The following is a 25,648-nucleotide window of genomic DNA, read 5'->3' as shown; positions in this document are numbered from 1 at the left end:
CTTCTGCTCTTATTGAAGAAATTCTTCATTAGAACAAACCTCTAGCTTGAATCATCCAAATGGATTTACTCAATGTTTTTGAGAACTGAGTTGTGGCAACTCCAACAGCTGGCATGGAAGTTCCCTTTTCCTGTTTAAAAAGGACAATGCTGATAACTGATTAGACACTATGTTTGTTTAAACGTTATAATGTTTCACAATCGTTAAACACAGAAATCTGTTTATTTACCCAAACAAAACAGAGGAAATCATTCCAGCCCTCAGTTTTTGAATTTTCATTTAAACTTGTGAACATTAGTTCACAACTTAGATAGATGTTTGTGTATCTATGTACCTCCAAAATACTCATATTTCATAGCCTTTTTCACATTAATATTCACCAACAGTATCACAAAAGTTCTTTTTTTCTTTTTTGTTTTCTTTACATAACTGTAAGCAATAGTAATTCTAGAAACACTAGAGGGGAAAAAAGCATAGCAATGTCCACATTACAAGAAAAAGTGCACATTACTGGGTCACAATCACAGTCATTACTTGGAAAACTATATGTAACAAGTAGATATAAAATATCACTGATGCCTTCAACTCATTGTCAAAAACTGAATTACATAAAAATTTGTACATGAAATAAGGCAAATTCAGGAATGCACAAGGAACTTGTTATTCAACAAAAGCTAAACAGAACAAATAGTACAGTAAGCATGAACAAAAGTACTTGTCTCTATATATTCAAAAATAAGCTTGCCTTAGTGCACAAAAAAACACCATTAATGTGTATTCAACCTTATAAAAGAAGAAATAGGGGATGGGAAAAATTGGGGAGAGGAGAGAAGAGTTTAATTAAAGTTGCAGCTGCATCCATTTATAGTTTTTGTAGAGTTTTCAGCTAGGTGTGGGCATTACACAAATCACTCCAGAAATGTCAATGGCCTTTTTTCTGTAAGTATTTTGTTTAAAGGAATAAATAAATAAATAAATAAACACAGGAGTGCAAATTTTCAGATTGTCACTTGCAACCTCTTAACATTCAATCATCTACATCCAATCGCTACTCAAGGGACTTGTTCAAGACAGCAGCAGCGATCACGGAGTTAAATGAGCTAGCTGTAAGAAACCAATTTTTTTTAAATGATATGTCTTTTAAAAAACCCCTCATCTCTATTAACTGATAATAATGCTGCAATATATTACAGGATTGAGGTGAGAATGGCATGAATGTAAGGAAATGCATGCTTCCTTTCGAAGTTCTTCCAGAGATGACAATTTACAGTACACAACGGAAGGGTTATCCAGCATTGAGAGTTACTTGTTGTAGAAAGAATATGAAGTTGGGGAGAAGGGCAGGGTCAGGGGGTTCTGGAGAGGAAGAGGGGGACTTACAATATCTCCTCAAAACGTTTTTAGGACCAGTGAAAAAGTTTACCAAAGTAAAAATGAAAAATTTTGAATGAAAACAAAAGGTTTTTTCTGTTTTGTTTTTATAAAAATTACATTTCTGAAAATACAAGATCCTTTCCATTGCAATTGTGTCCTGTGGCAACAGGACTTTTGGCAACGTTTTGCCATATACTGCAGCTTTAAGTCCAATGAGTCAGTAGCACATTCCACTAATATTGCACTTGGATCTTGAACCAATTTTTACCACCACAGCATCGTCTCTTTCCTCCACTTGTTAGAACGAGTTAACAATCTCTAGCCACTTTTTTTATATTTATGCTGACACACTAAAACAAAAAGCAATAGGCCGGACACATTAAAGTACCTCAGAACTATCGGAGGTCAAAGTTCACTTGAAGCACCTTAACACATCACTTTATGGATCAAGAACAGTGTGGCATTATGGTAATTAACTCTCCTAAAAAGACTGCAGTAACTGAAGCGTCTGCTCTGGGAACTCAAAATGTCATTAGTGGAAACTCCGAGATAAGACTAGGCCAGCACAAAGCTCATGTGACTCAGTTCTGCTGCAAAATAAGGTTTTCCAGTTCATCTGCAGAACGCAATAAAAATGCTGCTGATTCTCGATACCCTGCAACAAGCTGCCGCACTGCATTTATTTCAGTTGGACTCAGCTGAGGTCTAGAGCTTGTACTACTGGAGGATCCGGAGCTGGTTGCTAACTGCCTCTTCATACTGAGATCTGTTGGACCTGGAAATAACAAATGGAAAAAATGGAAGCATTTGGTTTTCCTGACAGAAAAAAGTTTCACTACAAAAGATTTGTAGACACAATTCAAGAGCAACAACAAACTGCTCACAGCAGTTTATCAGTGAATGGTGAAAAGCAGTAGCTATTCCTGGTGAGGGCATGCTGCAGTTCATTTTTATATGTAACAGGTTTCATTCACTCTTTGGCTTCTGCTAACATAGTCCAGGGTACGGGGTCACTGGTGGTGGAAATGTCAATCTCAAGAGGAAACCTTGTATGTGCAGGGGGCAGAGCTTGCTCAGCAACTGGCCTACACATAGGACTTGCTTCCTGAAGAGATTGGGATAAACACAAAGCTCCAGAACAAAATGCAAAACCAACTTATTTCCAGCCATCCCGCAGTAACTTCAACAGAATTACAGTTTAAAGGGTCAGGGGGGTGTGGTGGGGGAAACAACTCCCTACTCAGTGGAGGAATGGAAGGAAGGGAGAGAGAGAAGCTTGATTAAAACAATAATATATTTGTAAGGCCCTGGTGATAGGAGTGGTAGATAAATAGACATTAACAGAAAGCACTAAGGCTAAGAGCTATACCGATTTACATCAGTTGAAGAAATGGCCCTTAATGTTACTTAATTCTATTTCCTTTTTGACAACCCTGAGATAAAGCTAACGGTAGATAATGCTGATAATGCCATATTGCTGCAGTCACTGAAGTCAATGGCAAACCTCCCATTGACTTCAGGGGAGTGCAGGCAGAGTCAGGCACACAAAGAGACTGGTCACACAGAACCTGCACTGTTAAACATTCTCACATTGAGATCTGGAATAGGTATCACGAACAGGTGAAATACAAAGACAGCCTAGCCCTCCATTCACATTCACCAGTTTTAAATTGGTATGACTGCCTTGTTTTAATCGTTACCCCGATACACATAGGATGAAGGAGAGAAGTAGGCTAGTGAATCTACCTAATTGTCATCATACACTATAGGGCAATGACTATATCACGATGAAGCTCAAAAGGAAAACTCTAAGGAAGTAAAATCTCAACACAGCATACTGAACAAGAGTACACAAATCATGTCAGCTTAGCTGAATGGTTGTAAGAAGCCATTAAAGACTTATATTTATTGTGCCAGTACTGAAAAATTGGCCATTGAAATATTGAGGGCACCATGCTCCACATGAACCTACTTTAATTTTTATGAACTTCCCTGGACTCTCATTCATGTCATAGCCAAAAACACACAGAAAATATATGGCAGGGCAAGAAGAAATCTTTTTCTGAAATAAGAATGAATGGTTTTGCTCCTCAGCAATCCAGATTTTTAAATAGTTGAATAGAATACTAAATTTATTTCATTGGTAAGTACAAACTTTTGTAATGTTCTCCTTACATTAATGGGCTTTTCCTTGTAGTATTTCAGCACATGCAGAGAGACATCTCTCTCAAAGGAAAGCTAGAAGTAGGCCTGATGCACAATTGGCATAAATTGGTGTGGTTCCATCAAACCAACAGAAGCCAAGGATCTAGCCCAGTATCTTTAAATGTGCTGATTAACCCCACAGGGAGATTTGAACTCCACAGAGTTCATTTTTTCTAAAATCCTAATGGAATCTGGAAGGAAAATTCTATGCCAACTGCAACCAAAATCCACACACTGCACATGCAACAGATCATCAAAACTCAATCAGAATTCACCTGAGTCTAACAAACTGAATACTGGTACAGAGGATCACTGAAGCTGTGGGAGCTCACTCTACACCCACATCTATACCCAATTGTCTGTTTGCGGCACCTCGGTCAGCTGGGATTACAGCTCTTCCTGAAGCCCTTTTGATGATCTTGGACACATATGGGACAGTTACCCCACCTGGTAAGAGAAGAGGAGATGCTAAGGGAAGCAGCTGGATGAGCTGAAGGCTTTGAATCCCACATGTAGAGAGGAGATTGAGCAGGAATTGGTGACCCAGGTTACCTCCCGGAAACAGTTTGAAAAACAAAGGTGAAATCTAGAACAGTTTTAATGCCCAAAAGAAACCAGAAACCCTCCCCTCTTTTCTGTTGCTTTTATTTTAAATTTTCCCATCTTAAGTGAAGTGAATCACCCCTTCCTAGATGTTTGAATCATCTCTTCTTAAAAGGCAGAGCTGAGCCCTTGTCTCACTGAGTACATATTCTGTGCCACTGAGAACTATAGGCACCAGACTCATAATGTTTTTAAGTCATGGAAAACTTTATGCACCCAATCAGGATGAAGTTCCATTGTGCTATGCTCCTGCACAATCACATACCAAGACTTGGCTCTACCCTGAAAAGTTTACAATCTAAGAAGGAAAGTGACATATGAAGCATAAGAGGAGAAAGATATAGTCAAATATATGTTGGTTCTTTTTGGATGACTATAGCTCAGTTTAAGTGCCAGCCAGTCCCATCTGTCCTCAGCGTGTCATGGCAGAGGTGGCAGTGCTGTAGGAGAGAGTAGTAGCCTTACAGATCAGTGCAGGGAGCATTGTCTATGTTTAAGGGGCAGCGTGGAAGAAGGCACAGAGCCATGTGTGTGAGAAACCGATATGAGCAAACAAGGCTGTCACTGGTGGCAGACAAGGCATAAGGCAATGTGACAGATGAGAAGGGCAAATAAGGATGGGCAGATTTGTGAGTGGCCCATAGAAGTCAGAAAAAGAAACCTGAACTTGATGCAACAAAACATGGGGGAGCTAGTGGAGGAATTCAACATGGGGGAAGATGAGATTGGAGTGTCAGGCAAGCCAGACAGCCTGAGCAGACGCCTTGTGTGTGGACTGAGGGGAAAGCTTGTAAAAAGTCATTAAATACTGAACCCATCGCACTGCTCTGGGGCAAAGTGTGATTCTTCTCAGCTCAGACAAAGCCCTACAGATTTCTACCAGGACAATGAAGGAGTTATTTCTGTGCCAGATTACAGCTTTCTGTCCCAAACCATTTTGAAAATAAGTTGCAAGGATTTCTTTTAATAAGGGGAAAGTATTTTTCTTTCACTCTCCTTGTACTCAGATGCAGCTGAACCATCCTTTTTCTAAGTTTCCAAAGGGATCAACTGTACCTTTCAGCACAGCCGAGCACTGCGGGCAATACAGAGCCACACTGGCCCACAGGAGCTCTAGGAGATACAAGAAAAGTGCCGGCTGCTACCCTTTTGTGGGATGCAGCATGCTCTCCTCTCCCACCCATGCTGCAGAACAGCGAGGAGTGAGGGAACAGTCCGTGCGTTCCCTTGAATGCAGAAACTGCAGCTGTGTCCAATCCTTACCTGGGTTTTGAAATGGCGCTCTTGCACCGTGTCTCCAGAGCACACCTGGGTAAGGCCCAGGTACAACTTACCTATAAGAATTTATCCTGGGCCAGAGACCAAACCTAGGGAGTTTCATCCTGAAAGATTCAAGTTTCAGAACATTCTGAATGACTGAAAAGAAAAGGGCTAAAATGAGAGTGTACACAGCCTCATCTATAGCTGTCACTAGTGCTCCCTGGATAATAAATATAGTGCAGTGATACTTCCATTTGTGCTGAATCCCTATCCACTTCACCACTGCCCCAGTCTGAAAAGAAATGAAGTGGGTATGACCCCCACTTAGTAGTACATGTTAAGAATGTCATAACTCATTTGTAGCTTCATCAGTTGTACTGGTTTCTTCGTGAAATAAGGCATAAATGTATCACACACTCTTCACTGTCTGTATTTTTCTGCCCATCCATATGCAGGTATCAAATACTCAGAGAGAAACCTGAAGCTTCAGTCATAAGAATGAATCTATACAGATTTATATAAGCAGGTGGCTGATTATATAAATATAATCCATAATGTATATATTTAGGCGCCTAAAGTGACAATTGGCATCTGAGTCCTTTTGTGACTCTAATCCTGGGTGTACTCCAGTACTGAGCAGTACCTATAACTACTGGGCTATAAAATAGGCTCATCTGAGGCTTCCTCAATTTGTCCCGTTGAAGCTGTTCCACGGCGGATAAATACATTAAAAATGCATTGGCGCAGGGAGACTGGATCTCCCACTTCCCCAGTGAGGGCTCGAACCAGCAGGCTACAGTGTCATTGTCACACTTACTTTCTCGGGCCCAGTGTTACTTCACTGTGGCTAAACAATGAAAGAATCACAGCTCTGCAACCATTCCTGGGGATTGCTCTCTGCACCCAGCTTCTCTGCAGCTCCTGGGTTGCAATGCAAAAGAGCCTGGCCACTTCCTGATTCAGGGCCTTTCCCCTTGACTGGCCAGTGTCGAGTGGACTGATGGGAGTTGTAGTCCCCTGCTTAGCAAATCCATTGTTTAGTTCTACGTGCACACATGAGTAGGTCTTTTAAATAACTAGTTAATGGACTGCTTTCATGGACCTTTATCTCCTGAAGCCACCAGTACAAATGATTACATCTGGGGAAAACTGGGCAGCTTAAAGAGAGTTTCTTATACTATTTTCCCCTTTCCTTATGTGGGAATTCATTTCTTAATAAACCTATGTTCCCTATTAACCTGGCACTGTGCCCAGCAGCAGGAAATGCACTCCCTTTCATTAAAGGGAACAATAAACTGCATTTTTTGCAATGAACCTTTCCATTTAAATTTCCCCTGGAGTATACCAGGCCTGCACCTTTTGGAATACCCTGGCCTGTCACAGAGTATTCCAGTCTTGATATGCAAGGATGATCAGTTTGCACAGTCACTTTGGTCTGTGGCAGTGTGCAAACAAAGATTAAGCATGTACTGGACACCTGAAGATGGGGTCTGTATTTTTTATTTATTTTTATTGCTTAGTACACACTTTTATAAATCAAGACTGTTACCTATCATTTTCACCATAGCACAGCTTCTTAAGCAGTGAATTAGACAAGGTGCTCAGAGAGATCTTTCTGAGGGCCACAGTGAGACTGATGGATTTACATTTTAACTTTAAATTTAGGGAGTCACTCCAATTACATTCACCTCATTTCTTTTGCAAAGCTTAATGGTTCTAGTTTAACTAAATAATTCAAAATATAAAACCCTAGGAATCCTCTCTTCATGTACTAAACAATCATTTATCAGATTAGCTGCTGAATAAATCTGATATTAAATACACTGCTGGACAAATGACTTTACTGTAAACTGCAAGATCTAAAAGTGAACTAATTATTGCTTCATATACTACTCACAGACAAGGTTAATTATTTAAAATTCCAGGGTCAGATGTATGATATGACCAATGGTGATATAAACACTGATGGTTCATGCGTGGCAACACCATATGTGAGTTGTCTAAGCAATAATCTCTTCAGAATTGCACGCTACCAGTGGGTAACGATCATTTTGATAGTTAATAGGCTGCTGAAAGAAAATAACGCTCTAATATATTTAACGTAGACTCTCAAATTGGTCGTTATTATTGTAGGCAATAATTATAAGAGCAATATCTCATTCAAAAAGACTGACATTTGATTAAGCACGTGTTAAGATGTCAAATTACTTTACCCCAGGACAATTAACCAACTTTTTTCATCTATCACGATGCAAAAGACACGTTCCCCAGATGTAGGGCCACTGCCCATACCTTGAAATCTATTATGCAGAGTCTTTTTACTGTGTAATTTTTATTCAGATATTTTTCTTCGAGTGCCACTGCAACTGCTTAACATGCATTCAGATCGTTTCATATCGCGGTCCACTAAAATTAGACTTTGATAGTTGTTTTCTATTTATGTTATTTTTTTCCAAGTGAGCATTATTTATTCTGATTAGAAGTATGATTATTTTATTTTGCATCTACCATATTTCTCCTCTTCCTCTCTCCCAAAAGAGGGCAGATATGTGAGAAGCAATAATTCTCAGTGCTGGGACATTTCTTAGGCCAGGGTAACAGACACTAATGAATTGGACTAAGTCTTTTTTCTCCATTTCTCTTCCTTTCCACGCCCTCAGCTGCATGGGAAACAGAACATTCAGCTAATTCAGTTAAAGGAAACACAGCTTTGTAGCTTGACAAAAAAAGTTAGAACAGAAAGATGTCTGTAACAATTCACCATCAAGCATCTTCAAGTGACAACCACAAGACACTTGCTTGGAGATGGAGATGATGACTGAGGTCCACCAGTGTCTGCCCCTACCATCACAGGAAATCATCATGTGGAATACACCTACCTCATCCTAACAGATGACCCCTGCTCTACTATGCCGATAAAGGTGCAAAATAATGTACCTTCCGATATACCCTGTCAGAGAAATTTTTTCCCGATTCCAAACATGGGGGTCAGCTTAATTTTGAGCATGCCAGCCTGAATCACCATACATAAGGATGCTGGGGTCCACACAAAGTAGAAAAGAATAAGCACATTGAAAAACTGTTTCCATTGCTCTCAGTAAGAGGAAGGAAGGATGATCATAAGATGGAAGTCTGTCGATAATATAGGAAGTCAGGAGACTCCCAGCTCTGCTATAGACCTCGCCAAGTCACTTAACTTCTCTGAACCTTATTTTTCTCTTTTGTAAAATGGGGCTAATAATACTTGTCCAAGCTCTTGCCCCTGTCCCACAACCCTGCATTTCTTCCCTTTCCCTCCACACCTCCCAATCCTTATCTCACACATCTAAGTCAGGCTACTTCCTCCTTTCCCTCCTCACTGTCTGGATGCCAACAGGGGGAGCATTTGAAAGCACAGGAAAGACTGTCTTCCTGCTTTCAGTTCCTGTGCCTGGCAACACAACAGATCCCACCAGCCAGGAGAAGCAAATACATGGAAAGTCCTGCTCAGCCCCTACAGCAGAGGTGGGCAAACTATGGCTCATGGGACCATCCTGCCCGGCCCCTGAGCTCCTGGCCCAGGAGGTTGTCCCCACTCCCCCACAGCCATGCCGCTGTGCGGCGCAACGCTCTGGGCGGTGGGGCTGCAGAGCCCAGCCCGACCCAGTGCTCTGTGCTGCGCGGCGTGGCTGCCTGTCCTGGAGCAGTGGTGCTGCCAGCCACTCGTGCTCCAGGCAGTGCAGTAAGGGGCATTGGATAGAGGGCAGGGGGAGTTTGTGGCATGGATAGGGGTTGGGGCAGTCAGAGGGTGGGGAATGGGGGTTGAATGGGGGCAGGGGTCCGGGGGGCAGTCAGGAAGGAGAGGAGGGGTTGGATGGGGTGGTGGGGGGTGGACAGGGAGCAAGCGGGGTGGATAGCGCAGCAGTCCCCGGGGGGGGGGGGCAGTCAGGAAGGAGAGGGGGGGTTGAATGGGGTTGTGGGCAGTTAGGGGCAGGGGGCGGTTAGGGAGAAGGGGTGGTTGGATGGGGCAGGAGTCCCAGGAGGCAGTCAGGAAGGAGAGGAGGGGGATGGATGGGGCGGTGGGGGGTAGTTAGGGGCGGGGGTCTGGGGACCAAGAGCGGGGGGGGCGGTGGATGGGGCAGGAGTCCCGGGGGGGCCATCAGGGGGCGAGAAGTGGGGGGGTCGGATAGGAGTCAGGGGCCGGGCCATGCCTGGCTGCTTGGGGAGACACAGCCTACCCTAACCTGTCCTCCATACAATTTCAGAAACCCGATGCAGCCCTCAGGCCAAAAAGTTTGCCCACCCCTGCCCTATAGCCTTGGTCGGGCGCATGCTCAGTCACACTGTGGGGACGGCGCATGCCCAGTCCAATTGGCAAGTCAGAATCTGAGGAGGATGGAGCATGCTCAGTGCAGACAGAATTTTTGGAGAATTTAGCTGCCAAACTCTAACAACCTCTCCCGAGCATGCATGAACTGAAATTTTTCAGAAGCTCAGAACCTGGCCAAATCTGGGTTCATTTTCATGGGGATGGCAAGAGGCACATTCCTGACACCAGGATGATACTCCCCAGCTTGCCAAACTTCAAGCCCCTGCTCCAAAGCATGGAGGTGCTAGAGCTTCTCATTGAAACAGCTTGAGATTTTTTTTAATCGGGGAAAAACAATGTCTTTCCCCCCGATCTTTTCCTCAGAAATGGGCGCACTGTTTTAGCTGAAACTTCCCCACAAAATTCAGCCTGAGGCGGTCACTTCACATGGAAAATTTCTGCTCAGACAGTTTATGTTTGGCGAACAACTGAAAACAGGGTTTGTGTTTATGAAAAGTGTGGGGAAACCTTAACTATGGTCATTGCTACCTGTGCTACCTATAACAATAGTATTGTTTATTGCAATGACGATAGGGCCTCATGCTCCCATTTTAGGGTTGTTGCCATGTAGGGAAGTAAATACAGATTGTCCCTTACACTAAGGTCCCTTTATACTGTTCTGGCAGTGTAAATGGGTTTTAACATGTGAGTATATTACATCTATACCTACTTCAAGTGAGTACAGTCAGTCTGCAGAATTTTTCTATTCAGTTGCATGGTAGGGAAATGTGTCCCCTAAAAGTCTGGAGGGTTTAATCTCCTAAAATTGCAGTTCCCCTTTCATCCATGTGGACTTTAGGGACGTAAAACAGCCAAGGGCAATCTGCTTGGAGGCTTCTTGCTTTCTATACCGCTCTCTGCTTCTTCGTGACAGCCTGACTCATACAGGGGCTTCAGGGTCTCTGCCAACCCAGAAAGCTTCCAAAGAGAGGGAGAAGCCATACACTTTATTGCAGACTCCATGTAAAAGAAGTTGAACTGATTTACTCTGTGGGTTTGAAGTGGGGAAAGAGAATTTGTCACTTTCTGCCTAATTTCTTTCCTGTTCTGCCCTCCCCAATTCCCTATTTAAAACCGAGGTGCCTCTTGTTCAAGCTGCTGCAGCCCCATCCTTGCCCATCCTTGCCTTTTATGCTGAGCAGTTTCATGGCTCCCCCCACCCCCCTCCCCCGCCACACACACTTGTATAAGGAACTAATTATGATTCTATCATTAGACATGTGGAAGCACAGGCTGAGGAGGCAAGCACCACACAGCAGGGTATAGACAGGTCCCTAATGAGCAGTGGGGCATGAGTAATTGGGCCAGGGGATGCCTTGATTTGACGGATGGGATCAGAGAAGGGAGGAAATTTACAGGGCAGGAGGCAACCAAATTAAACGAATTACGTCATATAAAATACAAATGTCGATAATGAAATGAGCTACGTCATATAAAATACACATGTCGATTTGACTATTAGATAAGAGAGCTAATTGGAGACAGTAATTATATTACTGTAGGGAAATGTCCAGAAATAGATATTCAAGCCATGAGTTTTTATCCAGCTTTTGCAAAAGCCTTTATTTTGTAGCAGATACAGATGACAGTATGTGTCTATACACATCCTGACTAAAGTGTGGGCTTGTTTTTACACTGTCAGAACATCTGTAAACAAGGCAAAAATGTCTGATGGGGATTATTGAATTCAGAAGTAAATGCTTTCTCAAAATGAAGATTTCTTTAATAAAAGAAATAATCAACAAGCAAAAATTCTTCTGCAGAGAGGGCAAACACTAACCCTTCCCAATATACTCATGCGCACGCTAAAAGAGAGCAGTGCAGCTCCCTGCAAAAAAGAGCAATTGGAGGAGAGGAACTATTGCTCACAACTTCCCTTTGGGCTTTTTTAGAAAGAACAGCACTACTCCAGAGCAGCCCCATCTACCTCAATTAATGCCCACAAACAAGCCAACAAACTCTCATAGTCAATTGTATCAAACGTTGGTGACAGATCTAATCATCACAGGCACACTATCTTCTTCCATTACCAGGAAGAGACCATCAACTAATGCAGTCAGTGAAGTTTTTACCCCAAATAAATGCCTATAATCAGATTGACTGCAATCAAGGAAAATAAGGAATCAAGAAAGCGCCAGAACTGCCTTGCTACAACCTATCATAGAATCATAGAATATCAGGGTTGGAAGGGACCTCAGGAGGTCATCTAGTCCAACCCCCTGCTCAAAGCAGGACCAATCCCCAAATAATCATCCCAGCCAGAGCTTTGTCAAGCCTGACCTTAAAAACTTCTAAGGAAAGAGATTCCACCACCTCCCTAGGTAACACATTCCAGTGTTTCAGCACCCTCCTCGTGAAAAAGCTTTTCCTAATATCCAACCTAAACCTCCCCCACTGCAACTTGAGACCATTACTCCTTGTTCTGTCATCTGCTACCACTGAGAACAGTCTAGATTCATCCTCTTTGGAACCCCTTTTCAGGTAATTGAAAGCAGCTATCAAATCCCCCCTCATTCTTCTCTTCCACAGACTAAACAATCCCAGTTCCCTCAGCCTCTCCTCATAAGTCAGGTGTTCCAGTCCCCTAATCATTTTTGTTGCCCTCCGCTGCTGGATGCTTTCCAATTTTTCCACATCCTTCTTGTAGTGTGGGGCCCAAAACTGGACACAGTACTCCAGATGAGGCCTCACCAATGTCTAATAGAGGGGAACGATCACGTCCCTCGATCTGCTGGCAATGCCCCTACTTATACATCCCAAAATGCCATTGGCCTTTTTGGCAACAAGGGTACACTGTTGACTCATATCCAGCTTCTCGTCCACTGTAACCCCTAGGTCCTTTTCTCCAGAACTGCTGCCGAGCCCTTTGGTCCCTAGTCTGTAGCAGTGCATGGCATTCTTCCGTCCTAAGTGCAGGACTCTGCACTTGTCGAACCTCATCAGATTTCTTTTGGCCCAATCCTCCAATTTGTCTAGGTCCCTCTGTATCCTATCCCTACCCTCCAGTGTATCTACCTCTCCTCCCAGTTTAATGTCATCTGCAAACTTGCTGAGGGTGCAATCCACACCATCCTCCAGATCATTAATGAAGATATTGAACAAAACCGGCCTAAGGACCGACCCTTGGGGCACTCCACTTGATACTGGCTGTCAACAAGACATGGAGCCATTGATCACTACCCGTTGAGCCCGACAATCTAGCCAACTTTCTATCCACCTAACAGTCCATTCATCCAGCCCATACTTCTTTAACTTGCTGGCAAGAATACTGTGGGAGACCGTGTCAAAAGCTTTGCTAAAGTCAAGGAACAACATGTCCAGTGCTTTCCCCTCATCCACAGAGCCAGTTATCTCATCATAGAAGGCAATTAGATTAGTCAGGCATGACTTGCCCTTGGTGAATCCATGCTGACTGTTCCTGATCATTTTCCTCTCATCTAAGTGCTTCAGAATTGATTCCTTGAGGACCTGCTCCATGATTTTTCCAGGGACTGAGGTGAGGCTGACTGGCCTGTAGTTCCCAGGATCCTCCTTCTTCCCATTTTTAAAGATGGGCACTACATTAGCCTTTTTCCAGTCATCTGGGACTTCCTGCTCAATTACCTTTCCTAAAGATCTGAGGAAGAGCTCTGTATGGTTCAAAAGCATGTCTCTCTCAGCAACAGAAGTGGATCCAATAAAAGATATTACCTTACCCACTTCATCTCTCTAATTTCCTAAAGTCAGCAGATGGGACTCAGGCCAATAGTTAGCCAGATTGTCAACTACATGTGTTGGTTTCTGAACTATGGTGTATTGTTCTTGTTGGTAAGAGGAATTCAGAAAAGGAGTTGGATTAAACACGTTTTGAAAGGTAGAATATAGTATTTTTCAACCTCTAATTGCTTTACTTCAAACTATAGACATAACAATAAATCAGATCCTCATGAAGCTGTGCCTATTTACATCAGTGGAGGATCTGACCCAATATTTGTACTCAGCTTTGTTACGGACTTAGGGCTTGATCTTGTCCTGTTGTGAATAGCCCCATTTAAGCCACAAGGGGACTACACACAGTACTAAGCAGTATGCCCAGGAGTTAGCAAGTCTGGGCCCCTAGTCATGTAACTGATATGAGCCTAGAGATACAGCACCCTTTAGATTAGTTTTCAGTATTGTGGGGGGTAAATGCATCCACAAACACACATACAGAAACATTGGTAAGGAAACTCACCACTGCTAGAAGCATCGCTGAGATTTAGCAGCCCACTTCCTAACCCTCTGTAACTATGGTAACTGTAGGTCCCATTTCCATTGATGTACAACACCTCCTGTGTGCTGGAAACAGCGGATGTTGAATAAGTGACCTGGGCTGGCTCTTGTTTATATTGTTTGTCAGCTGGAGCAGCTTCATCCTGCCAAAACAATGTTTCATTGTAAGGTTTCAAATATTTGTTAAAGTTCACCTTGAATGAGAGGGGCTGTTTTATTGTTATTTAAAGCTCTGGAAGTGTTATTTGCACAACAGTGTAATAAACAAGAAACAAGCATGTACATGTTTTCAACTGACAGTTTATCAACAGAAAAGAAATCAGGAGAATAACCATGAACATAGATTTCCTACAACCGCCACTACAATTTATTTATTTGCATTTTGCTAGCAAATCACAACATGCTGGGTGCTGTCCAAACACAGAGGAAGACACAGACCCTGCCCAGAAGAGCTTTCAATCTCCTGAAAAACTTAACTCTAAATCAAAACAAAATGGAAGGAACTGAAAGCAAATGATTACTCTCTGGCATTTAAAGCAACCCTCTTGGTGCAGAAAATCAGTTTTTTCTTGTTACGACAAACCAACATAAAATGCATTGGCATGTTCTCTAAATGGATCGATCAGCATCAAAGATACCAGGAAATAGCAAGGGGGAAAAAGAGAAGGAAATCATGCTTTCCATATCTGTGGAATGATGTGGCATTACGACATAGGAGACCAAACTTTTCTGAGCTGGAAGCTTTTGTTTGTTTATTTTGCAAATGAGTTTGAAGAGTTAGACACAACCAAGATTATTCAAGAGAAAAAACTGTATTATTGAGAGAAGCTTTTAAAGTATGTTGCAGCAGAATACTGAGAAGTCAGATAATGAATTGCATTAATAACCAAAATGGGCACTGGGGACATTAATTTGTACTGAGGCATATATTTGCATTATTAAGATACTTGGCTGTACTGAATTCCACAATAAGTTCTCTTCAATAACATATAAGAATCCAAATAAAGGATAAAATCTGCAATGTATTTTTGCCAAAAGTTTAATGTAATTTACTTTTTATCTTCAAAGGTCATGCTGTCTGTTATAAAGCAGAATGGATTTTTTTTCCTGTGAGAAAATATTCAATAAGCTATGCAGTAAAGTTTTAGCTTGGCAAGAAAGCTTAATTCATCATCCATTCCCTAAAATTCCCAAAGCTGCTGCCTTATTTTCTGATTTGATATGAGGACTTTTTCCAAAACTAGATGATATTTCCATTCACATACTCGCTCAGGGCCTGATACAGTTCCCAGCAAAGTTGATGAAAAGGTTGACTTCAAAGGGAGTTAGATCAGGCTCTCAATCCTCTTTTACAGGGCTCCCTCTTGTTTTAAAAAGCATTAGCTTCCTCCTACTTTGTCTTTGCAATTGCACTTTGGATAAAAAATACTCTCTCTGTCTACCTAGATATTTATACCATGTTCTACAACAGAATTTTTCTTTCCTTCAAGTGTCTTTGCTTTTAAAATTTGGAAATGAAACAAACTACAGTGCCATAAGTCTGAGATATTTGATGTTCTATGCTAGTTGATCAATACTTTCTTGGTAGGTACAACAGAACAACTGGCAGTCTTTGCTTCAGGTTTTGCAACACAGGCCTGTATGGAATGATGCCTGTAACCCACATTGCGGAATTGTTTATATTATTCACTGAGGAATATTCAGTATTATGAAAAAAGACATTGAATGGTAAAACTCTAGTAATGTGTTTGAAAAGAAAAGGATGCTACTTTCCAAGAACCTGTGCTTGCTCACTGTTTCCCAACAGTATTGGGAGCACAACTGAAAGGAACAGTGGTCAGAGTACCACTTGCATTGCCACATATTGAAATTTTGTAATCCTAATTTGCCGACACTTGCACTGGTCTTTTCCTTTTAAACAGGCATGTATATTTTTAAAAAGAGAGGACTAGATAGAGCTGTATACAATTTTCCTACAAGACAAAAAGGTTTTTTGGCCCATTATTTAACAAAAAAAAAATAAAAAATAAAATTCCAGAACAGATTAAAATTAAAAAATATAAACCAATACCAAAATAAGCTTGTGTTTCTGTCCACTTTGACTAAACCCAACATTTTTATGGGTTTGAAAACAGTAGGAAGTTTTCTTTTTTTGACTAGGGATCTGGTGAACATACTGTAAAGGGAAACAAGAAAATTGAGTTAAGTTAAGATTCTGCACTGAAGCCACTTCTAGAGCCATTGTTTGCATGAGTGAAATCTACAATTACATGACACTACCAGCTCCTTTTAATTGTTTAAAAATGTATTTAAAAATTGTGGATTGACAGAACCGAAGACTATTTTATTCACAAAACAAGTACAGCATAAGCCAAAGTACTGCATAAAGACTGACGTAGATTTACTGGCCAGAGTCTCAGCTGGTATAAAGATTGGCATTGTTTCCTTAATTTTTGAGGGTGCTCCAAACTTTATATGCATTCCATCTTCAGCTTCTTCACTGAGACTGCCAACAAGAGTGTCAACTATTGCCAACTGTGGTTGTGTTTTTCGTGATGCGCCCAAAAATCATGACGAGCATATTAAAATGCTGACATGGGTCACACTTTATATTAAGGACACATTTATAACTAGATTACAAAGGGTTAATAAATGGTTAAAATAGATATTTTAATAAATGGATAGTCAATTCTTACAACATGCTACTCCTGTCTGTAACATGCTTATAGAACCTATAAACCATTTATGAACCCTTTCTAAACTATTTATAAATGTACCTTTAATATCAAGTCTGATCCACTTATGGCTAGACACCTGTTCACCTAGCATTTGACTAAAATCATCATCATTCTGAAAATAAATGAGATCACATCCTTCTAAAAATATTTCTCCTTCCATTTCGTAAAGCAAGTACTTAGGACCTGAGCACATTGTCCAGGAGCTGTTGGAACACACGGGTTACATCAGAGAAGAGCATAAATACCTTTTTGGCACAATTCATTCTGAGAAATACGTTACTTATTTGTTTTAGAAAATAGGAGCCTACACACATGCTTGGTAAGATCATTACCATGGCATTTATCACAATAAATACATTCTACTTATGAGTCTAAGTGTGTAATGATGGAGAAATTTTTCCTAAAACAGTAGGCATACATATATTATCTAACCACAGAACTGATTAAGTATACATTAAAGAGTAGTACATTATTTGAAAAATGTACATGTTTCTGTAAAATGTACATTACACAAAAACTGCACTTTATACAGCCAGCTGAAGACTAGCTTTCAAAAAAAAAAAAAAAAACACGCACAGCAATATGGGTCAAACATAATCTCCATCAATCACTTGTGAGTACATAAAGTAGGGTTGCCAGGCTTCCGGTTTTCGACTGGAACACCTAGTCGAAAAGGGACCCTGGTGGCTCTGGTCAGCACAGCTGACCGGGCCGCTAGAAGTCCGGTTGGCTGCAGCGGCCAGCTCCATGCGGCTCCCGGAAGCAGCCGGCATGTCCCTCTGGCTCCTAGGTTCAGGGGGTTCCATGCGCTGCTCCTGCCCACGGTGCAGGCTCTGCCCCGAACGCCAACTCCGCAGCTCCCATTGGCCATCTCTGCAGACAGGTGCGGCGCACAGAGGCCCCTGGCCATCTCTGCACCTACGAGCAAGAGGAACATGTCGCCACTTCCCGGGAGCTGCCTGAGGTAAGCACCTCCCAGAGCCTGCACCCCAAACCTCCTCCCACACCCAACCCCCTGCTCCAGCTCTCTCCACTCCCACACTCCGAACTCCTCAGCCCCAGCCCAGAGCCCCGTCCTGCACCCCAAACCCTTCATCCCTGGCCCCATCCCAGAGCCTGCACCCCCAGCTGGAGGCCTCACCCCCACAATCTTCTGTCACAGCCCAGAGCCCCCTCCTGTACCCTGAAACCCTCATTTCTGCCCCCCCGAGCCCACACCCCCAGCCCAGAGCCTGTACCCCCTCCCACACCCTAGCCCTTTGCCCTAGCCCGGAGCCCCCTCCCACACTCTGAACACCTCATCCCCACCACCCCAGCCCGGAGACCTCTCCTGGACCTCAAACCCCTCATCCCCTGGCCCCACCCCACAGCCCACACCCCCAGCCAGAGCCCTCATCCCCTCCTAGACCCCAATCCCCTGCCCAAGCCTGGAGCCCACTCCTGTACCCCAAACCCCAAGGTTTCCAACATGGCAAAATTTGAGTAGATTTTCCTAGGGGGAGCAAAAAGCTCATCCCTGACAGATAGGCCACCCCTGCCAAATTTGTAGCATGGAAGTGCTAGAGCTTTTCAAAGGAAAAGTCACCAGAATTTTTTAACATGGGTAAAACAATATATTTTTCCTTAGCCTGATTCTTGAAAACAGCAGAATAATTTTGGGTGAAATTAAAAAATCAGGCACAGAGACATTCAGCTCAAAAGATTAAAGTTTGGAAAACTTATAAGCAACTGAAAACAGGGACTTCCAATGGGACATGTCAAGCCACGTCAATAATAGGCATGGTGAACAGAGCTGTCTATAGTATACGCTGTCCTAACAGAATGCTATGCTTTATATTAGGTTTATCACGTCAGATTAACTCTCCTGGGTTTGAATTTTATGAACAATAAATCTGGAAACCCAGATAGCAGAATAATACTGTGGCACATCATAGGGGGCAAAGTTTTCCTTTTATTTTAATTTGAATAAAGTTGTTGACTGAGTGTGATCAGCAGTGACAAAAATTTTATTTCTGAAAAGGGCACAGATGTGATTTTGTTTGGCTTTAGTTTTGGTTCCCACTTTATTAAGCCCCATTAACAATGTTTGTTCTGGGATCACTATCCACTGAACAAGACAAAGATGTATTTAGCCCCCTGACAGAACTGAATCGAATAAATACAGGCATACAATGCATATAGAGTGAAGTTCAACATAGGACTCAAGCATAGGCCTTGTGTGGACCCTATGCCCAGGGTAAATTTAAAGTATTAATTTTTTATATTCCTTTAATATGACATTTTTTTTGAACAGTTGAGGCCAGATCATAGAATCATAGAATATCAGGGTTGGAAGGGACCTCAGGAGGTCATCTAGTCCAACACCTTGCTCAAAACAGGACCAATCCCCAATTTTTGCCCCAGTTCCCTAAATAGCCCCCTCAAGGATTGAACTCATAACCTTGGGTTTAGCAGGCCAATGTTCAAATCACTGAGCTATTCCTCCCCCCCTCCCTGATGCTCAACTAGTATAAGTTAGCATTAGTTCCACTGACTTCAGTGGAACTATTATGACTTATGCAAACTGAGGATCTGTATCTGAGTACATAATCACTACATACTCAGAAAGGTATGGGACTATCACTGTAGTCTGGCATTTGTATGGTCTGTTTTCAGTGTCGTATAATGCTTTCATGCCTCTTTATGAAAGGCGTGTCTCACAAAAATTTCCATTCCCTGTGTTCGGGGGTTAATAACTCAACCACAAAGTTTACACCTGACTGAAACTTGTACAAAATTTCCATTGGAAGCTGAACCTTTGGATTCTTTGCAGTCTCTCAGGTAAATCAAGTAAGTCTTTAAAACTTTCAAAGAAGAGGTTACTCACGCTGTGCAGTAACTGTGATTCTTCAAGATGTTTGTCCCTATAAGTTCTCCATGGTGTCGGTGCACCCCATGCATGCTCGATAGGAGATCACAGAATCATCGACAATCAGGGTTGGAAGAGACCTCAGGAGGTAATCTAGTCCACCCTCCTGCTCAAAGCAGGACCAATCCCAATTAGATCATCCCAGCCAGGGCTTTGTCAAGCCTGACCTTAAAAACCTCTGAGGATGGAGGTTCCACCACCTCCCCAGGTAACGCATTCCAGTGCTTCACCACCCTCCTAGTGAAATAGTTTTTCCTAATATCCAACCTAGACCTCCCACACTGCAACTTGAGACCATTGCTCCTTGTTCTGTCATCTGCCACCACTGAGTATGTAATGAAGACCATGTAGTGGCCCTGCAGATTTCTGGAACGGAACATTTTTAAGGAGAGCCAGAGATGTAGATTGTGTTCTAGTCAAGTGTGCCAAAATGCTGATGGGGGTGGAATGTCGACAGCCTGGTGGCTTTCACTTGGAAATCCATTTAGAGTTCCTGGGTAGAAATGGCGGAATCCTTAGATCCGTCTACAATCAAAAGAAAAGTCTATTGGATTTACAAAATGGTTTAGTTCTAACCAGACAGTCGGATAACACCCTTCTGACATCTAGAGTGTGGATAACGGTCTCCTGGTTGGAAGTATGCAGTTTTGAGAAGAAAACCAGCAGGTATATTGTCTCATTCAGGTGAAATTCAAAGTCACTTTAGGGAGAAAACTGGGGACCTTTAGGGAGAAAACCATAGGGACACCTTATCTTTGTGAAATGTTGTGAATGGGGATCTGACATTAAAGCCCCAATCTCTCCAACTCTGCCGGTTGAGGTAATCACCGCTAGGAAAGTGGTTTTCCTTGATAAATTCAACAGGAAGCAAGTCACCATTGGTTCAAACCTGGGCTTCGTGAGGCTTTTGAGAACAAAATTCAGGTCCAAAGCAGCAGTGGGAACCCTTATCTGTAGGATGAGATTGACTGAGCTTTTCAGAAATCTTGCGGTTGTGTGGGGGGGGAGGAGAGAACAAACAGAGAGAAACCTTTAACAGTAGTATGAAAGGCTGTTATGGTTGCCAGGTGAACTTTGATGGAATTGAGGGACAGTCTTGACTTTTTAAGCTGTAGTAGGTACTCCAGAATGAGAGGAAGTGGGGCAGATTCAGATGCAGCATTGTGGAGTTTGCACTAGTGGCCAAATCTGGTCTGATTCTGGAGGTAAGTAGTCCTGGTAGAAACTTTTCTATTATTTAATAGTATGTGTTGGAATATCTACTGGAGGCTAGAAAGCCAGGTAAGGGAACGCTTGCCATGACCACGCCAGGGCTATTAGAAAGACTCTGGCCTTGCACTGCTTGATCTTGTTTATCACCTTGAGGATGAGAGGCATCATAGGGAAGGCATAAAACATTCTGTCCATCCAAGGCAGGAGGAAGGCATCCCCTGTGAACTGTGACCTAAAGCTCCCCTTGAACAAAACAGGTGACATTTTTTGTTTGCAATTGTAGCAAAAAGGTCTACTTCTAGAAACCCTCAAGTCTGAAAGATTTTGGGTAGAACCCAAGAATCCAACTCCCAGTTGTATTCTTGGGAGAAGCACCTGCTGAATGAGTCGGCCATGACATTCTGTATGCTGGGCAGATACATTGTTGAGATCCTTATCTGATGCCTTATGCACCAACTCCACAACTTGATTGCTTTGGCGCAGAGGGAAGGGGCTCTTGCCCTTCCTTGACGATTGATATAAAACATGCAGGCCACATTGTCTGTCATGATTTTGATAGATCTGTGTCTGATGAGAGTAAGGAACTGATGACAGGCATTTCTTACCACTCTGAGCTCCAGGAGGTTGACATGGAGGATGGTCTATTGAGGTGATCACCTGCCCTAGAGAGCCTAGGTGCCCCCTCCAGCCCAACAGAGATACATCTGTGGTTACAGTCACTGTTGGGGCTGGTTGGAGGAAGGGGACCCCTGCCCCTACATTGCAATGAATCTCCCACTAGTCTAGGGAATGCTTCACCCCCTGAGGAACTGACACTTGGTTGTCTAGAATGTGTGTGTCTGGTTAGCGAACCATTCTGAGCCACCCCTGGAAACAGCAGAGGTGTAACTGCATGCTCTGTCACAAAAGTATAAGAGGCCACGTGACCCAGACACTGAAGGCAGTTTCTGACTGAGGTCTGGGGACTGTCTTGAGTTATTTTGATGAGGCTCAGTAATGTCTGGAACCCGTCCAGGGGAAGGGATGCCCTGGATACCAGAGAATCCAGACACACTCCTGTGAATTGTATATTCAACAGGTGTTAGTGTGGATTTTTCTACATTCAGCTGGAGGCCCAGGTCCAAAAACAGAGAATACACTGTCCTTGTGGCAGACAACACTTCTTGGTAGGATCAATTCAAGTAGCCAATTGTCGAGGTATGGGACTACCACTATAGTCTGGCAACACGGGTAAGCAGCCACTACTAACAGAATCTTTCAGAAGACTCTCTGAGCTGTGAAGAAGCACTTGATACTGGAAACTATCCTGGCCTAACACAAATCAGAGGAATCTCTTGTGAGGTGGGTGCATTGCTATATGGAAATACATATCCTGGAGGTCGAGGGCTAGAAACCAAGCCCCTGAATCTAGAGAAGGAATTATAGCTGCCAGGGTCACCATCCTGAATTTATGGGGTCTCACAAATCTGTTTAGGAGTCTCAGATCTAGAATTTGTCTCCACCCTCCGTTCTTTGATATGAGGAAATAGTTTGAATAGAAGCACTTTCCCCTGTATTGAGCAGGTACTGGTTCTATTGCTCCTAAATGAAGAAGGATGTTTACTTCTTGCCTTAGCAATGGCTCATGAGATGGGTCCCTAAAGAGGGATGGGGAAGGGAATGAGGAGGAGGGAGAGAGAGAGATAAATGGACGGTGTCACCTGATATTACTTCCAACACCCATTTGTTTGAGGTGTCTGCTTCCAGAATGCATGGGAGTGTGAGAGTCAGTTTCCAAATGGGAGAAGGTGGGAAAAACACTGAACCTGGCAGGCTAACGAGTGGTGGGAATTCAAACCCTAGACTATCCTGTCAAAACTGGTGTTTTGATGATGATGCCTGGTGGCTGAGCCACATCAGATGGGTTAGAGGGTCTCTTTCTCTGGAATCTGTGCCTCCTCCTGAGGAGGGGGGGTTGAATCCAGAGAATTGTATAGGGTGGGATCTCTGAGCTGTTTGTGATCTGCCAAACTTCTGTTTGTTTGCAGATGTATAGGTGCCTAATGAGCATAACGTGGCCCTGGAATCTTTAAAGATACATAACGACTCCTCAATGTTCTTTGCAAACAACTTCCGTCCATCAAATGGGAGAGCCTCAACCATATTATGAACTTCCTGGGGAAGCCAGACAAGTGCAGCCAGGATGCCCTGCACGTCACCACCACCATAGAGATGACAAGGGCTGTGGTGTCGGCAGCATGGAGCACTGTCTGCAAACTGCAAACAGCATGTTCTTGCCAGCAACTGTCCCTCAGCAATAGTAGCCTGGAATTTTTCCCTTTGATTTGGGGGAAGGTACTCAATAAACAACCCAAATTTCATGTAGTTGATAAAGTCGTACTTGGCCATCAACACTTGGTAATTTGCAATATGAAATTGCACTGTAGCCAATGGGTAGGCCTTCCTCCCCAGGAGGTCCAGGCACTTTTGGTCTCTGTCATATGGGGTGGATTTATAATGGTGTTGTTTGCTCCGCTCATTCACCACATCAACACCCAGAGAATTGGGAAGTGGGTGGAAGAAGAGGAAGGCAGAGTCCTTGGACATAATATTTTATGTCACCCTCTTATGAGTGGGTGTCACTGTAGCTGGGGTTTGCCAGATGGTTCTAGTGGGTTCCAGTAGAGCTTCATTAATGTGGAGGCAACTTTAGGTGACGTTACAGAGTGCTAAACATCCAGTAGCTTGTTTTGGGGTTCCCTGAACTCCTTGAGGGGTCTCTGCAGAGAGTCTGCCATCTGCTTAACAAGATCCTAGAACTGGCCAAAATCAGTTATAGGTTGGGGGAAGGTATCAGGGTGTCATCCATCAAAGAGGATGAGATGGTGGTCTGAGGCATGGCTTCTTTGTCTGCCAGGGACTCCTGCTCCTCAGATGTTTCCTCCTGTTGATGGGAAGGGGAAGCTTGGGTGTTCCTAGAGAATTGCCAACAATCGCCTGCCCATTATGACCATTGAGGCCCATACATGGGAGGGGGTGGCATCCAGGGTTGCTCCTTCAAGGAATATTGAGGTCCCAGAGCATCTTCCCTTCTCCTTTGGGATGGGGGGGGGGAAGCTAGTGTAAGGGTGTACTGGAGAACCCTGCACTGAAATGGAAGAAGCAGAGGGAAAGTCATCATCACTATCAGCCTCTTCTTCTAATGGAGGAGCTCCCAGAGAATAAGGGGGAGACAGCGCCAGGGAGGTGAAGGGTTCCAGAGACCAAGAGGTTCTTGGTACCTGCTGACAATGAAGATACTGGTATTGGAAGTTCTGTGTTACCAAGAATGTTGCGGTACTGAGTGTTTATCCTTATTTGATGGTACCAGAGCCGTAGAGTGCTTTGAGGCTGGAGTCAATGAAGTTAAAGGCTTACATGGTACCATGACACTTGTTAAGGGCACAGGGAGTGGAGTTCAAGATGATGGTATCAATCCTCTATGTTTGGTACAGTCCTCAGCTGATGGTACCAGGGTCTTCCCAGAGCCCTGTTTAGTCTTAGAGCCATGGCATTTTCCCATGTCCCTTATACCGAAGGAACCTTTCCCACCTATGGTACTGAGCCTCAAGGCAGACCTGTCAGAGGCCATAGATCTGGCTGGAGAATGAAGTCTTTTTGAGGGGGAAATCACTGGGAGGGGAAATAGATCTTCTCTTCTGAGAGGCTTTTGGGTTCTCTGAGGATTTCGCCTCTGAGAATGTTGCACCAAGGTGCATTGAAGGTTCCTGGAAACTGATGTCCAGGGGGGTCCTGACCTGGTTCTGAAGTGGGGCAGATGGAACACTCCCTCATGAGTAGTCGAAGTTTGACTTCCTGGTTCTTCCAAGCCCTAGATTTCAGAGCTGGGCCGAAGTTGCACTTCTGCAGCACATGTGATTAGCTCAGTCAGCAAACACACTTCAAATATTTGTCACTGACTGGCAGCATTTGAAGCCTGGTGAACTGGGCATGTCCTTCACAGGGAGAATTTGGGGGAAGGTACTCAATAAACAACCCAAATTTCATGTAGTTGATAAAATCGTACTTGGCCATCAACACTTGGTAATTTGCAATATGAAAGTGCACTGTAGCCAATGGGTAGGCCTTCCTCCCCAGGAGGTCCAGGTCTCTTTTGGTCCCTCTATAACTAGAAAAGCTTTTAAAAAACCCAAATACTAAATTAACTAGCTAACTAACAAGAAGCTCCAAAACTCGTGCGGCAGGCAAGAAGCAGACACACTAGGTCTGTCTTGGTCCGAGGCACTTGAGAAGGAATTGAGGGAGTGGTTTGCCTGCGCAGCTTGATATAGCATCGGTGCAGCGCACGGGGATGCCAATGGCACAAGCCTGGGCTGAATGGACACTGCTAATGAAAGTCTCTAATCCCGGGTGCGTGGGGAGCATGCACACCAAGAATGGAGCACCCACAGGGAAACTACTCAAAGAAGAAGCAGCCCTCATTCTCTGATAACCAACCAAGAAAGATTTCTGTGCCAAGTGGTTCTCCCCATCTTTGGCTAGGTCATGAGGACACTTTACAATTTTCATTCCATTGAAAGCCCCAGGAGACATCTAACATTCTCTAGACAGGTCTGGTGATGAAGGCTGATCCTTACTTGGAAGAGAGTGGCCATTGTTCAGAGATACAAAGATTCCTTTCCTTACAGGCTGACTGCTACAAACCCAGTGGACATAGTTCCTGCTAAAGAGCGAGATGCTAGGGCTGAGAACTGTCTTACCACAGGTTAA

At 43.4% G+C, this 25,648-nt stretch overlaps 1 protein-coding gene across 4 annotated transcripts in view; it reads right to left on the bottom strand.

The window, feature by feature from the left end:
* Window positions 1-213: 213 nt before the first annotated feature.
* The window catches only part of NOL4 (nucleolar protein 4), a 253,520-nt gene continuing 228,085 nt past the window's right edge, over window positions 214-25,648 (bottom strand). For 3 of the 4 annotated variants that reach the window (XM_084620792.1, XM_084620791.1, XM_084620793.1), the window contains 2 exons: window positions 14,004-14,184; window positions 214-2,149 (listed from right to left, as the gene is read on the bottom strand). In XM_084620792.1, the coding sequence (XP_084476918.1) occupies window positions 1,956-2,149; window positions 14,004-14,184 (375 nt within the window). In that variant the 3' untranslated portion in view covers window positions 214-1,955. The remainder of the gene's footprint in view (window positions 2,150-14,003; window positions 14,185-25,648) is intronic. The other variant, XM_084620794.1, reaches the window with a different exon arrangement.

Source organism: Lepidochelys olivacea (genome assembly GCF_965140295.1).
Source record: "Lepidochelys olivacea isolate rLepOli2 genome assembly, chromosome: 2".
NCBI classification, from domain to species: Eukaryota; Metazoa; Chordata; order Testudines; family Cheloniidae; genus Lepidochelys; species Lepidochelys olivacea.
Note: the sequence above shows the minus strand (reverse complement) of the source record. Positions and strands in the feature narration are given on the sequence as shown.